Below are 16,264 nucleotides of genomic sequence, written 5' to 3' on the forward strand. Positions count from 1 at the left end.
CTTGCAATGCAGGATAGTATTACAGTAATAAGATTATGACATAAGCTACACACACATGCGATTGTCCTGTATCCACCTGCAGTTCTCAACCGTCACACTGAAGTTACAGTTCACCTCTCTGCAAAAGCAACCTCCTTGGAAATAGCCTGGTGCATAGCAGTGAATATTTACGCTGCCAAGGGATTAAGACATCACAGCAAATCTAAAACTATTACAGCTACAATTTATATTACTTTTCCTGACACAGCTGAGCACACAAGCCATTCATTTTGGCAACAGCAGTAAGGACTTTTTAAAAGGTTCCTACCATTGTGGAGGTTTTGAATTGCCACGTGCACGCGCACACTCACACACAAGCATACAAGGGGGAAATCATTTTGTTATAGCAGAATCAAAATGTTTCCATTAAAAACAGGCAGCCCTTTGCTTTTATAAATGTACAGTATTTGACAAGATGCCAGTCACCTTGCAGAAAGTACACTTGCAATGTGCACAATGTAATTTGCAGTTTTATGTGCATATTACTGTCATTTGCACATTGTGCTGTTTCCATGATCAGGCGTACTTGACTATTGATTTAACCAGCGCTTTAGGAAACCTGCAGAGGCTTGGGGCAGACTCCTGGGCAGTTCCCTCCCCTAGCCATTCATATCCGGAGGAGGGGTGTGGGATCGATGGCATGCCGGGATGCTATTAGGGCTGAAGCAGCTCAGCAGCCAGGCAGCCACCACTTCAAAAGCAAAGTGTGGGCGGAGAAATAACACAAGGTAATTATGTGGGCCCCGCCAGCGACCACCGAGGTAATCTGTAGAGTGTACGACCAGGGGGGGCAGTGGAGGTGGTGTTCAGAATGTCTGTCCATATTTACCTCAACTCACTGCACTCTGCTCTCTCTAGCAACGCTGACGGAGAAGACAAAAAACTATTCTTGACACATATTTCTATAGATTTTCTTCTTATTACCAACCATTTTTACCTGACATCTTCATTCACATCATGTCCAACATACAGCAAACATACACATACTGTGCTGGATAATAACCAGATAAAATAATGTTGGATGAGGACATTTCTTGAATGTATAAACTGCTGAGAAGTTTTTAGAATTTACAGGCTAAATAGCTAATGCTGATTTATCTAAAAAGACAAAAAAAGTAGTAAACACAGTGAATCACATTCCGACCTGTCACACTGCCCCTGAAGCCAAATTGCATTGCAAGGTGAGAAGCCATCTGCCTTTGCAGTTATCTTAAAGTTATGATGAGTAAGAAGCCGATTAGGCAAATGCTCCAAGAGCATCTGGACAAGAAGTCATCGCAAAGTCAAGAAAGTTCCACTTATCTCTCTGCTGCCAACACAAGTTGATTTTACTGGTTAACAAACATGAAAATCATTCCAATCCTAACTGAGTAACATCTGCAAGGATTTTTAATTTAATGATCGTTAATTTAGAAGTGTATACAACATTTTCAGTCAGAGCAATTAAATATAATTTGCTTTCTCTACTCCTGAATGCTTCTCATTTGTGTAATCAAATATAACAGCAATAATCTCTAGTACGGCTATTCCACTCCACGCCTACGAGCTCAATGCCCGACGATTCATTTCTACTGAAAAGAAAAACACATATTACCACAGTGAGGAATGGATCGGTCTGTTTCAAATACACATGAGAGATTTAAAAAAAATCTCTGTCTAGAAATAGTGTGCACACACTAAGACACAATATTAAAATAAAGAACAATTACAAAAACTGCATCATCAGCAAGCCAACTCCTATGTGCCAGTGTGCCACCATATGCTTTGTGCTTGCCAACTTTTTTTTTCTGCTTCCAGTGCAGTTAATGAGTTAAAGGTCAGTAGGCTGTTATGACACCAATTAGTGCAATACTTCAAATCCCGCACTGTAGCTCATTATCTGCGCTGGTCAGCTGATGCTTTGAGGTTTCCAGAAAGCTAATTGCAGCATAATGAGCACAAACCCGATGTTATCACACGGGTAAGGGATGCTCCCAGAAATAATCCCCCCGAGGTGAAGTTCAGAGGTAATCTATTGCACTTCATCAGTCAGTGTCAGGGGGTTCAGGGTAGAGCTACGTAGCACAGGTCATGCTGAGGTTAAAGTGCCGGGTCAGCTTTGAAACCTTCTGCTCAACTCTTGAAAGAAAAATGTCCCCACAATTAAAAAAAAAAACATGGATGCTGAGTAGACAAGCTGAGCTGTTTCTCCAGAATTTACACTTGAGAATATATGGAGGACAAAGTTGTGCCAAAAACTGGATTCTGACTCTGATTCAACTGAACAACTAATAACATTGCTCTCCTGCTCGCCAAACTTTCACCTACTCGCATGAGAGTGTTCTTTTCTGTTTGGCATTAAGTGGGCAGACCCAGTCACCATACATACATATCTGTAAATATACATTTCACAGTGATACAATATACGCCTTTTAAAATTGGCCTTTACTATACCAAAGATATGTGATGAATTTTCTACCGTCTTTTTCACCACCAGCTTGATTTACAACATAGGAAACCCCACAGTATCACTAAGTCTCTCTTCAGTTAGCTGATAACATGACATCCATGGACATTTAGGAATGACTTCCAACCTAAGGGTACTTCATCAGTAAAATTCCTTTTAAACCTTACCTTTCTTGCCCCTGGGTACTGTATGGATACTTGTGGCGACAGTCAGGGAATTCATCCCGGCAAATCTATTTTTCTTTTTAAACCTTAAAAGATGCACTTTGCAGTTTCATGGAAAGGAAATTTGTTTACATTTGCTGAGACTGCAGTAAGTTCACAAAACACTTTTTTCCCACATGTAATGGTTAGTATTGAATAATTATATCATCATAAATCAAAACTAAATTATTTCAAGGCCCATGTAACCAAAAGTAAGACTAGAATATGTTTGTAAACCAAACTGTGGCCCCTGCTGCTGTAAACAACAACAGTGAAACAGTAACTTTTCAGGAAGCTTTATAACTTCAAACAGTGTTTCAGGGATTTGTTTAATCGGTTATGAGAATATATATTAGAAAATGTTCACTTCTCTGACACACCCAAAGTAACATAGTGCACATTTAAAGCAACAGCTGACTGACTGCACAAACAGTGGACAACCTCACATGGCACAACAGCGCTGAGCCTGGGCCTGCCTCATTCTCTATGATGTATCACTAATAAACAACAGGACAGGCCAGAGGCGAGCATCCTTTAACAAGGAACAGAACGCTGGTCCACTTCCACTGATGACACCTTGATGAATAAACTCTCCAGACTAATCAATGACACCGTGGCAACAGGAGCCAGCCAGAAAAACAGCCGATTGGTCAGGCAATGTCAGAGGCACACAAACTCCCTGGGCCTCACTCACTGAATTGCAGCAGGTGTTGACGCAACTTCTAATTAACATACAAAGGACTCTAAAGAAAAAAAACTAAACACACACACACACACACACACACACACTGCGCTGCCCTCTCCCTTACACCTACATAGGTTTGATGGCAGGGCTTTGGCCTTGTTGCCCATTATTGGGTGATGTCTAGTCTCGCAAAGCCAGACCAAACTACAGCACGTAGTATGGTCTGGAAGCACTCTGTTTAGAGCCGTCTATTCGGGTGGGGAAACCGGGGGAAACTGGACTAGCCTGTTTGTATTTGTTTAAACCAATCACAATCATCTAGGGCGGGGCTAACCCCGGGAAGCAACAGCGGTGTCCTGCAAAATAGTGTCGGGGGGGGGGGGGGGGGGGGGGGGACTTATTTTGATGGAACGTCTTCACGTCCAGAGACTGTCAGAGAAATGGCTAAACCCGCAAACGCCACACAAAAACTATTAAAGACAAAAGGAATATACATAGTGTGTTGCTTTCTAACCAGCATGTCAAGACACCATACACTTTAGCCCCCGAGGAGCTCACGGGATAACTTAACCGGAGTTAACTAGCCACGTAGTGTTATCTCTGGTAACATTATCATCGGCGGTTGAGAGGACGGCTACGGCGGTCGAGTAGAATTTTTAGCATTCGAGAACTTATGTCACCACCTCCTATCGCTGTAGTCAGAGCCGTAGTCCGTCTGTTTACAGGCAGAACAGGGTTTTGACGTTGTGAGCGCTACACCAACTGCAGCAAGTAGCCGTAAGAGTTGCTAGGTGATAGTGGAAGCCGTTGGAATCTTTCCCAGTCGCTAAAACACTGCTGCTTAGTCCCTCACCAAAGAAAGGGAACGGCGGATCTTAATCTAGCTGGTTATAAGGTCCGGTGCTCAATTCAAACCCCCACGCTTCATTTTCCAGAGTTTATGAGGGTATTTCTGCCCGGGGGTAGTTGTACAATGAAGTTGGACAGCTAGGCTAGGCTAAGCTAGGCTGCGTCCCGGACCGCCGCCGCCAATATTATTATCCCGAAGTATAGCCACACTTTATTTCTGTCTACAGTAATGTGACTTCTCACACCCTGTGTGTGTGTGTGTGTGTGTGTGTGTGTGTGTGTGTGTGTGTGTGTGTGTGTGTGTGTGTGTGTGTGTGTGTGTGTGTGTGTGTGTGTGTGTGTGTGTGTGTGTGTGTGTGTGTGTGTGTGTGTGTGTGTGTGTGTGTGTGTGTGTGTGTGTGTGTGTGTGTGTGTGTGTGTGTGTGTGTGTGTGTGTGTGAGTGAGAGAGAGCGCTGCACATAAGCACACGGGTTGACTGTGAGCGAATTGTTTCCGAATTTGAGGGGGATCACAATAGGGGAAAGCCAGCACCCGGAAAAGGAGGGGGCTGCGTCAGGGCTGCGTTGCTTTTCGACGCAAGCGAATAGACGCTGGCGGAAGTGGTCATGCCAGACTAGGTGATGTCTATCATTTGGAGACACCCTCCGTAAAAGTAGAAAATAAATAAAACAGAATAAAGAAATAAACAATGTTTGATGTCGCGACTGTTAGCTAGTAAAATACAAAAAGTGAAAAGGCCTCTTGCTTCTCATTGTGGCAATAACAAAGACAGAGAAATGCCTCTGTTCAACGTAAACACTGTACTCAATCTTCTGCAGCTGCATCATTCATCGTGACAGCTTTTATTGGAAGCAAGGAAAGGCAAGTGATGCACAGATGCATCAGTAGACTATACCAGCAGAGCAGACAAGCTTTTAAAAGTGTAACCCTGATGTTTGATAAAACCTTTTCAAGCCAATTAATGGAACCAATTCATTTAGTATTTCTATGAAATAATAATATTAAGAAAAATAAAATGTAAACTCCTTTCTACTTTACTTTGAATGGTTACAGTAAGGTTGATTACACATCACCGGTAACAATATCTGAATAAAGGCAGAATTGAGAAGCATTTGCTTTTACAACAATTATTACCAGACAGTCTCAGTGTAGTATCCAAAGCGGCCATTGGTTCTTTACAACTCACAGTCTTATTTGCATTGCTACAACCTATACTATTATCAACATTAAGGAAGTATTGTATATATTAGTTCACGAATGAAGCAGCATTTCTTAATCTGCACATGTAGATGTTTAATCGAAAAAACATTAATACCATACAAAATAAGATACATTTTTGGGTGGGCCTCTCTTATACTCTGTAAAGGATTATGCTACTCCAGGAATTATAAGCAACAGTACATTCTTCGCCAGTAAACGCCTCCTGCTTTGACAAGCTGCTGCCATGCATCCCAATACCTCAGAAAGCCCTTTACCTTCCCACGATGAGGACCCTTAAAGGTCGATGTCGATTACTCTTTGCTCAAAGTATGCTCAAAGGAATCAAAATTGATACAGCAAGCCGTGACAAGCCTCCCATTCACAGCTGCCAGTAGCAGTCAGTTCAGTCATCTAGAGAACGTTTTGCTCTATCTGTTCTGTTTATTCTGCTGCTATCTGGTCCCTGCTGCGAGGCCTATACGCAGCCTCTCGGGCTGATTGACGGAGAGAAATTCTGGCTCCTGCCAAAGAAGCATGATTGACGTCCCTGAGATTGAGGAGAGCCAGCGAGGGTTTTACTGTCACTCTGGGATGTGAAGAGGGCTCCAAGATGGCAGAGGGCTGATATGTTTTTTTTTCTCTATCAGTATTCTTCAACTGCCTACGTGGAGACTTAAATACACTTAGGTATGTAAGTCTAAATGTGCATATCATAGCTGTGGTTTGAAGCATGTGCTGAACGGTGTCCATGGGAACATAACAACGTGTTTCCTACTTCCTTTGAAACTGCTGAAGCCAAAGACCAGAAGTACCTTACAGACAGTTTAACTTTTTATTGCAACAACAAACTAGAAATCCCGCGGAGATTTTGAAAGTACGGGCCGCCCGTGTAAATCGGGGAAGAAAAAAAGTCACGGCCGACCCCTGTGGTCCGAGAGGCTTTATCGTGGAGACCCATGAGCTGTACATGTCTGACAAATGATAAGTCGATCGGAGTCAGGGGGAAAGGGGCGTGGCCTGGCAAACAGTGCATTGGTGAATTACGTTTTTCGCATTTGTGGCGCCCCCTATGGGTTAACCTCGACAAGCTTAGAGGGCCACGCTACCACATGTCTTCTGCACACATCCTGCAAGTTTCATGATGATAGGACCTATGGTCAATGAGTTATGGCCAATTTGTTGATATGCCCCGCCCCTGAGTAAAACGTTTTGGTCAATGACCGCCATGTTTTTGAAGCTATCCTACTAATATTTTTCGGAGACGTGTGTCATAGTCCCCCGGGGCTTCGTGAGACATTTGGTGTTGATAGAATAAAACTTGACAAACTTGTGGTTAAAACCCTGTTTTTCAGTTTATGCTAATTAGCGGGAAATATTTCCAGGTTGACTTTCATGGTCCCAGAGGCTTTTTTGTAGAGCACCCTAACATACACCTGTGTGAGAAATTTCAAGTCAATCGGACTTACGGTGTGCGGGGCGTGGCCTCTCAAACTTATAACTCTATATTGTAGAGCACCATGAGCTGTACAAGTGTAATCAATTTCAAGTGAATCGGAGTCGGGTGACATTTGTGGCGCCCCCTATGGGTTAATCTCGATAAGCTTAGAGGGACATGCTACCACATGACTTCTGCACATACCCAGCAAGTTTGATGATGATAGGACCTATGGTTAAGGAGTTATGGCCAATTTGTGTATAGGCCCCGCCCCTTCGTAAACTTTTTGGGCAATGGCGGCGAAAAAAATAATCATGGCTGACCCCTATTGTCCGAGAGGCTATATTGTAGAGCACCATGAGCTGTACAAGTGTAATCAATTTCAAGTCAATCGGAGTCGGGTGACATTTGTGGCGCCCCCTATGGGTTAACCTCGATAAGCTTCTATGGACATGCTACCACATGACTTCCGCACATACCCAGCAAGTTTGATGACGATAGGACCTATGGTTAAGAAGTTATGGCCAACGTGTTATTAAGCCCCGCCCCTGCGTAAACTTTTTGGTCAGTGGCGGCCATGTTTTTCAAGTTGTCCTACTAATCTTTTACGGGTATGTTTATTGTAGTCCCCCGGGGCTTCACGAGAAATGTGGTGTTGATACAGTCAAATTGCAGAAAGTTGTGGATAACACGCTGTTTTTCACTTTATGCTAATTAGCGGGAAATATTCCCTGAAGAAATGTTATGGTCCCAGAGGCTTTTTTGTAGAGCACCCTAACACACACCTGTGTGAGAAATTTCAAGTCAATCGGAGTTACGGCGTGCGGGGCGTGGCCTCTCAAAGTTCTTTCAGTCGGGACTTCATAACAGCGCCCCCATAGCGGAAATGGGAAAAACTGTATAATAGCACACCCCGGGGGGTGGGGACGCACGTTGTGTGAAATTTTTGCATGTCTGCGTGTAACGGTGTGGGAGGAGAAGCAGCTAGAAATTTGAGGCAGAATAAGAAGAAGTCAGAAGTCAGAAGTCAGAATAAGTATGGTGGAGAGTAATAATTACGGGCCCTCAATACATTGAGTGCCCGTACTTAACTAGAAAATCCCGCGGAGATTTTGAAAGTACGGGCAGCCCTGCGCAGGCCGCCAATCCCCGCTTCGGCGGCGCCCCGGCCGTCGGCCGGGCCAAAACGCTTCTACGAACCGCCGCTTCTTTCCGAACTCCAGTCCCGAGTTGTGGCCGTCCCCTGATGCTGTGTATACAACATGCTACCACATGACTTCTGCACATACCCAGCAAGTTTGATGATGATAGGACCTATGGTTAAGGAGTTTGGTAAAGGGGAGGAGCGTAAAGTGGTAAAGGGGGGGAGCCTAATTTGGTAAAGGGGGGGAGCCTAATTTGGTAAAGGGGAGGAGCCTAATTTGGTAAAGGAGAGGAGTCTAATGTGGTAAAGGGGAGGAGTCTAATGTGGTAAAGAGGAGGAGCCTAATTTGGTAAAGGAGAGGAGCCTAATTTGGTAAATGGGAGGAGCCTAATTTGGTAGAGGGGAGGGGCCTAATGTGGCAAAGGGGAGGAGCCTAATGTGGTAAAGGGGAGGAGCCTAATTTGGTAAATGGGAGGAGCCTAATTTGGTAAAGAGGATGGCGCCTAATTTGGTAAAGGGGAGGAGCCTAATTTGGTAAAGGGGAGGGGACTAATTAGGTAAAGGGGAGGCCTAATGTGGTAAAGGGGAGGAGCCTAATGTGGTAAAGGGGAGGAGCCTAATTTGGTAAATGGGAGGAGCCTAATTTGGTAAAGAGGATGGGGCCTAATTTGGTAAAGGGGAGGAGCCTAATTTGGTGGCCTCATTTTGTTAAGGGGAGGGGTCTAATTTGGTAGTTAATAGGGGAGGGGCCTAATTTGGTAAAGGGGAGGGGTCTATTTTGGTAAAGGGGAGGGGCCTAATTTGGTAAAGGGGAGGAGCTTAATGTGGTACAGGGGAGGGGCCTAATTTGGTAAAGGGGAGGAGCTTAATGTGGTAAAGGGGAGGAGCCTAATTTGGTAAAGGGGAGGGGCCTGATTCGGTAAAGGGGAGGGGCCTAATTTGGTAAAGGGGAGGAGCCTAATGTGGTACAGGGGAGGGGCCTAATTTGGTAAAGGGGAGGAGCTTAATGTGGTAAAGGGGAGGAGCCTACTTCGGTAAAGGGGATGGGCCTAATTCGGTAAAGGGGAGTGGCCTAATTTGGTAAAGGGGAGGGACCTAATGTGGTAAAGGGGAGGAGCCTAATTTGGTAGAGGGGAGGAGCCTAATTTGGTAAAGGGGAGGGGTCTAATTTGGTAAAGGGGAGGAGCCTAATTTGGTAAAGGGGAGGGGCCTAACAAGGTAAAGGGGAGGGGCCTAATTTGGTAAAGGGGGGGGCTTAGTGTGGTACAGGGGAGGGGCCTAATTTGGTAAAGGGGAGGGGCTTAATGTGGTAAAGGGGAGGAGCCTAATTCGGTAAAGGGGAGGAGCCTAATTCGGTAAAGGGGAGTGGCCTAATTTGGTAAAGGGGAGGAGCCTAATTTGGTAAAGGGGAGGGGCCTAATTTGGTAGAGGGGAGGAGCCTAATTTGGTAAAGGGGAGGAGCTTACTGTGATAAAGGGGAGGAGTCTAATTTGGTAAAGGGGAGGAGCTTAATGTGGTAAAGGGGAGGGGCATAATTTGGTAAAGGGGAGGGACCTAATGTGGTAAAGGGGAGGAGCCTGATTTGGTAAAGGGGAGGAGCCTAATGTGGTGAAGGGACATGCTACCACATGACTTCTGCACATACCCAGCAAGTTTGATGATGATAGGACCTATGGTTAAGGAGTTATGACCAATTTGTGGATAGGCCCCGCCCCTGTGGCGCCCCCTATGGGTTAATCGCGATAAGCTGCGAGGGACATGCTACCACATGACTTCTGCACATACCCAGCAAGTTTGATGATGATAGGACCTATGGTTAAGGAGTTATGGCCAATTTGTGGATAGGCCCTGCCCCTGTGGCGCCCCCTATGGGTTAATCGCGATAAACTTCGAGGGACATGCTACCACATGACTTCTGCACACACCCAGCAAGTTTGATGATGATAGGACCTATGGTTAAGGAGTTATGGCCAATTTGTGGATAGGCCCCACCCCTGTGGCGCCCCCTATGGGTTAATCGCGATAAGCTTCGAGGGACATGCTACCACATGACTTCTGCACATACCCAGCAAGTTTGATGATGATAGGACCTATGGTTAAGGAGTTATGGCCAACGTGTTATTAAGCCCCGCCCCTGCGTAAACTATTTGGTCAATGGCGGCCATGTTTTTCAAGTTGTCCTACTAATCTTTTACGGGTATGTTTATTGTAGTCCCCCGGGGCTTCACGAGAAATTTGGTGTTGATACAGTCAAATTTCAGAAAGTTGTGGATAACACGCTGTTTTTCACTTTATGCTAATTAGCGGGAAATATTCCCAGAAGAATTTTTATGGTCCCAGAGGCTTTTTTGTAGAGCACCCTAACATCACCTGTGTGAGAAATTTCAAGTCAATTGGAGTTACGGTGTGCGGGGCGTGGCCTCTCAAAGTTCTTTCAGTCGGGACTTCATAACAGCGCCCCCTAGCGGAAATTCCCGAAAGAATGAGGGCCCGTAATTATTACTTCTCCACCATACTTATTAAGTACGGTGGAGAAGTAATAATTACGGGCCCTCATTCTTTCGGGCCCGTACTTAATAAACAATTATCCAGCACTGGATTACGCACACTTATATCTGCAGTTCCCAATGATTAGCGCACAACTTCACAACATAAAAAACTCAAACTGCATTGTAACTTGGCTTTTCGGCACTCCAAGGTATAACACAGAGAAGAAATAAGAGTGTGCGTGGGCAATCACACTCACACACAAACACTACTGCAGCTTTGCGTTTAGTCAACGGGAGTCTGGGACTTACTTTTTTGTCGTCTTTCTGGCTTGCTGGCTGCACATCCTTATTGTGGTTGTCAGTGGAAGGCCTGGTGCCAACCGTGTCCGTCTCTCTGTTGTCCAATTCATTCTGCTGACTGGCCCCTGACCTAGGAGGGGAGTCTGGAGGACAGGGCTCCGGCTGATCAACACCACTCTCGACCTCCATCTTTCCCTGCAGTGCATTGAGAAGGAAGACCAAGATGGAGGAGAAGAACAAAAGAAATGCATTAGACTAAATGGACTGTACACAAGGGATTTACAAATTATCTCTCTCTCCCAAATACACACTGATCAACGCGTACTTCTTTAAACGCTGGTTTCCACTAAGGTATTAATGAGTGCAGGAGGTTATAAGAAGATAATGTTGGCTGAACTTTCGCCAGAGTGTAAGATTATATATTATGAGATGATAAACGAGATGCAGCAACAGTTAAAAACACTTTTATATGAGTCTTTATCTCGTAATGTTACATTAAGCGTTGCTGTGCAAAGTAGGGGAAAACGGGGGAATCTGAGGCATCGGGTAACGTGAGCCACCCCCTTTTTCTAGGCAACGGAAAACATTTGTGGTCATGTGAGATATATGTTTTCAAGCCCCTCTCATTTCCCCATGGCCCTGAAAGAGAGGACCGCATGGTGCTGTGGTAAGCATGTTTTTTTCACCAAACTAGGTATTTTGCATATAAAAGTAAATTTTCTTGCTGTCAACTTAATCAACTGTTGTGCCAAAGCAAATGTATTCACGTAGAAAAACTTCTATCATACGTGTTGATGAACTACCAACATATAAAAACCATGTGATTATATTAGCTAAAGATTAGCCTGAAATGCTAAGAGAGGTAGATTTTTCTCAAATTGTGGTGGTGGGGGAAAGTGAGCCAAATACTGTGAGGCACAAGTTAAGTTTAGTCTCAAACATATTTTAATATTACATGACATATGTTTTATTTTAATGTCATACACATTGTAGAAAAGCCATCATGCCAAGGAAATACACCAGGAGGACGACCTGGGGCAACCACATGGAAAGAGCACCTTCTCATCTTTCCCTGTAACCTTCAGGGCTGGAATGTAGAGTAGGCCAAGTTGTAGAGTATGACAGGCTGATGTTATAATCCAGTTGGGTCTTCTCCTGTGTTCTGAGTCCCAGGATGTTCTCGCTGGTTCTGATTTTCCTATGCTTTGACCCCCAGACACAAGCTCGCTCTAAGTGTCCTGTGTTCTGACCCCCAGACTGTGTTCTAATCTAACTGGTTCTATCTGGTTTCATTTGAATCTTATTCAAACCTTTTGAATTATAATATGTTGTATTTGATTTTGTTCAGAGTTACTTTCAAGTGTTTAGAAAATTTGCTTTGCTTAATTGACCAAACCCCATCATTCTTTTACTAGTCCAACATTAGTTCTGGAATGTGTGTGTTACAATATGTGTTGTTATGGTAGTTTCAGAGTGGAAAAAGTAAGTGGATCAGTTTACCACCTTGATTTTTCTGGTATGTCTCAGTTTACCCCACAGCTGGGGTAAAAAATGTATTTGCTGACGACACAAATTTTATTTGCTAACGACACGAACATCTTCTATTCAGGGAAAGATCTGAATAATATGGTTGAGATTGTAAACATTGAATTGACTAAGTTACATGGGTGGTTAAACCGAAATAAGTTATCACTAAATTTAGAAAAAACTAAATTTATGAAGTTTGGTAGGAGAGCAGCAGATGTTTCCGTGAAAATCCAGGTAAATGGGATAGATATTGAAAGGGTCAAGCAACACAAAGTCCTAGGGGTAATAATTGATGATAAATTAAGTTGGAAACCACAAGTTAGCCATCTTAGGGGCAAAATAGCCAGGAGTATTTCTATACTTTGGAAAGCACAACATTTTTTCAATCAAAAGGCCTTACTTGTATTATACTGGAGTTTAGTTTCCCCACATCTTTATTACTGTGCCGAGGTGTGGGGAAACACTTACAAAGGTAAATTGCACCCCTTGGAGATTCTTCAAAAAAAGGCAATAAGAATTATATACCAAGCCAATTACAGGGCACACACTAATAACTTCTTTATTGAAGGTAGAATTCTCAAATTACGTGACGTGGTAAATTACCACACCGTACAAATGATTTACAAGGCTTCAAAAAAAAGCCTTCCTGTCAGTTTACAAGTAATGTTTGAAGAAAGAGGAGTTTCACATGATTTAAGAAGAAAATGAAAATCCACTGAGAAAAATATACGGACCACACTTAAATAATTTTCTATTTCTGTAAAGGGTATTAAACTATGGAATGAACTTGATGAAGATGTCACAGGGAGTTGCAGTTTGCGAATAATAGAGGTCAGCAGACAGACTTGTATGGGTTTGAATACTTTTGCAGATGTGTTTAGACTACCAGATAAGAAATTGAAAAGGCCACGATATCAAAGGAGACATCGCTGATATCAAAGGAGACATCGTAAAAATGGCTACAGTGGAAAGAGAGGATAACAATGAGTAATTAAAATTCATTGGGAAAATGGAAAGCATGTCAGTTGTGCAAGGTCAATGAATAATGAGAATGGAAATTGACTGTGTATTGGACTGCAGCTGCTTAACAAAAAAAAATTTGCAAAATCATCAAAAACAAAAACAAAATTGCATTTTTTTATTTTTCTGTAACAGTAAATGTGTATCTGTGTATCTGAATCTGAATCTGATGAAATTGGGGCCGGGACCTGATAAGCCTTTGGCTTCTTCCTTCACCCTTCGGACAACACAAAGTATGATGTATGATGTGAAAGAGATAATTGTGTATTGTGTGGAATTGTCCGAAATAATAATAATAATAATAATAATAATAATAATAATAATAATAATAATAATAATAATAATAATAATAATAATAATAATAATAATAATAATAATAATAATAATAATAATAAAGTGAGCCACATGACAAGTTTTTTTAAAACAATCATATTTTCACTGCCCTTTGTCTTGAAAAATTCTGCTAATGCCCATTTCTAGGAAACATCCTGAATTAAAGGGAAATGTGTAAATTTGAGTGATAAATCATTTTAGCTCGCTTAGAGGGGAGCAAATGTAAAAAGTGGCTCAGATTACCCCGTTCTCCCCTACTACTTATGCCAAGACTCTACAAAAGAGTTATCTTACCGATGCACTATTTTTGTCAGCATTGAAAATATCTACTTCAAGTTCAGAACTCATCTATCACTGGAACAAGGAACTACTGTGGCACAGCAATATGTCTTTATTTTAATATAAGATGATCCCTCTCCCGATATAGGAACATAAGCCCCCAGAGATTTATTTTTTCATGAATTTCTTTTACCAATAATATACCTTATTTGCACTGAGATTTTGACAGAGCAGGAAACAGCTCAAGTCTAATTCATATAAGGCTGTAGTCCATGTAAATCCTGTCACAGTTTACTGGGTTAGCCTACTTGATGGAACCGAGGCATCGGTAACAAAAGGCATTCTTACATGTGCACAGGTCAAAATGTATGTGGTGCAAAAAAGTATTTTTAAGCTAAACTGTTCTTGCCACTCACTGTACAATACATTCAGGTTCATTCCCAAAGAAGAAACCCTCTTTAACCCAGAAACTGCAGAAAACATGCTCCATGGTCCTGTAAACTACTGCAGATGACCCTGACCTCTGACCTCACATCTGTCTCAGACAGATTATATTGAGAAACCTACATTAAAATCAACTAAAACTATATAATAACTATATCATTGGCAAGTGCACAGGGTTTTCAAAGTCCCCGACCAATAAAGCAGAGACAAACAAAAAGTTGATCGAGGGACAGATCAAAATCCTGGGGCCATTCATAAATGATGAGGTTTGTTGGTCGCTCCCTCTTTTGAGATGAGTTGTTTCATGAATTCATGTCCGGAAAGAGCTTCTTCTTCTTTGTCACTAAACATTTTATTTATGCACTGACAGCCGCGAGACATTACAGTGTACGCACCTGTGCGTCCCGTGGCGTAAGCAGTGTTCCCGCCAGCATTATCACCCTGGTAGAAAATAAGGTGCATTAGCCACCAATTGAGACTATTAAAAACTCTGAATGCTATGATATGTTATCTGTCGGTATAATATAAACATATAAATGTAGCCTATGTGTAGCGTATACCAGGACTAGTTCAACACTAGTTTATAAACTTATCTTAACACTTGTGTTAAGAGAAACATCCTTCCTGACATTGCTAATGTGCATCCGCCTGCTTTGCATTCGATTCACCCTCATAGCTAAATGAAGCTGCAGGTAACAATTGGTAGGTATTTCACTCTACACACTAATAGAAATAACTCCAGCAACATATTATCGAAGTTTTCCCGGTTTTCAGCGACTTCTACACCTCATAACGTGTGGTTGTCGCCGCTGACAGGGCGACTTTGTCAGTGTCATTACGGTAGCTTGAAAAGCGTATGGCGGCGGAGGCACACCGGCACACCAACATAAACAAGTCGCAAAAGAATGCCTAAATACCTCTGTCACTTCTCGGGCTCCTCGTTATGTCAGAAGCATATCAAGAGGAAGAAGATGCGGTAGTACAACTTGCTTTACATCTCTGTTGTTGCTCTGACGCGGAAAGCCACGGCAGCCTGGGGTAGAACAACAGGCAACCGGTTCATTTAGTTGTGCGAGAAGTAACTCCGTCAGAAAGAAAAAAAAAGAGGCAGCTCGAGACACTTCTGTCACCGCTGAGGAGACAGTGAACGGTGTCAAAGCTGCACAACCTGCTGCTGTCACTGTCAGGGCACGCGGGCGTGTCCCCGCGAGCTGTCACCAAATAAACCCTCCTTCCTCCCTCTCCCTCCTCCCGCCTCCCGGCTACTGCACGGAGCAAGAAATGGTGCCTTCAGGTGCTACACGACAGATTGTGTATCCTTGAGGACAAGAAGTTAGTTGCTGCAGGTTATACCCAGGGGGCAAAGTGATTTTATGGACATGGAGCGTTGTAAAAGGTTGTTCACCAAAAATGACATCTAGGACCTTCCACGATCACAACCTGGGTGGACAACCTGGTCAACTAGCTGCTGGAAAGATACAGCGGGCCGACATAGCAAATCAGAACCACTGTTTAAGTGAATGGGGGTGAATGGGGATGGGCTAATGGGGAATTTTTTGAACTTATAGATATCATTATGAAACTTTGCCAGTTGATTACTGACATTAAAACAAAAACTTTTTGTATTACAGTATTTTCCAAAATGTTTAAATAAATATGAAAAATCATCAATATCTTACTAATGATGCGTACATTTGCATATCTGCAAACCCCCAAAATCTAGATGTTGGAAGAAAACAAAGTCAATTTGTTTTAAAATTTTGAAAACAAAACAAGTGTCCAACTGCCTGAAGCCTTTCCTAATCACAGTTCAAATTTGATCAATAACCCATAGAAAATATAGTTTTTACACAGTTACATTTCATGTGCC

The 16,264-nt window shown here is 42.9% G+C and overlaps 1 protein-coding gene across 1 annotated transcript in view; it reads right to left on the minus strand.

The window, feature by feature from the left end:
- LOC307263711 (RNA-binding motif, single-stranded-interacting protein 3-like) overlaps positions 1–15,396 on the minus strand; it is a gene marked incomplete at its 3' end in the record, with an annotated part of 279,795 nt that extends 264,399 nt beyond the window's left edge. The window contains exons 1-2 of the mRNA XM_080044933.1: positions 15,312–15,396; positions 10,801–10,986 (exon numbers count right to left, since the gene is read on the minus strand). Coding sequence (XP_079901059.1) covers positions 10,801–10,980 — 180 coding nt within the window. The 5' untranslated portion in view covers positions 10,981–10,986; positions 15,312–15,396. The remainder of the gene's footprint in view (positions 1–10,800; positions 10,987–15,311) is intronic.
- Positions 15,397–16,264: the final 868 nt, after the last annotated feature.

This window comes from Ammodytes marinus, assembly GCF_949987685.1.
Source record: "Ammodytes marinus genome assembly, chromosome: 17".
Taxonomy (NCBI): domain Eukaryota; kingdom Metazoa; phylum Chordata; class Actinopteri; order Uranoscopiformes; family Ammodytidae; genus Ammodytes; species Ammodytes marinus.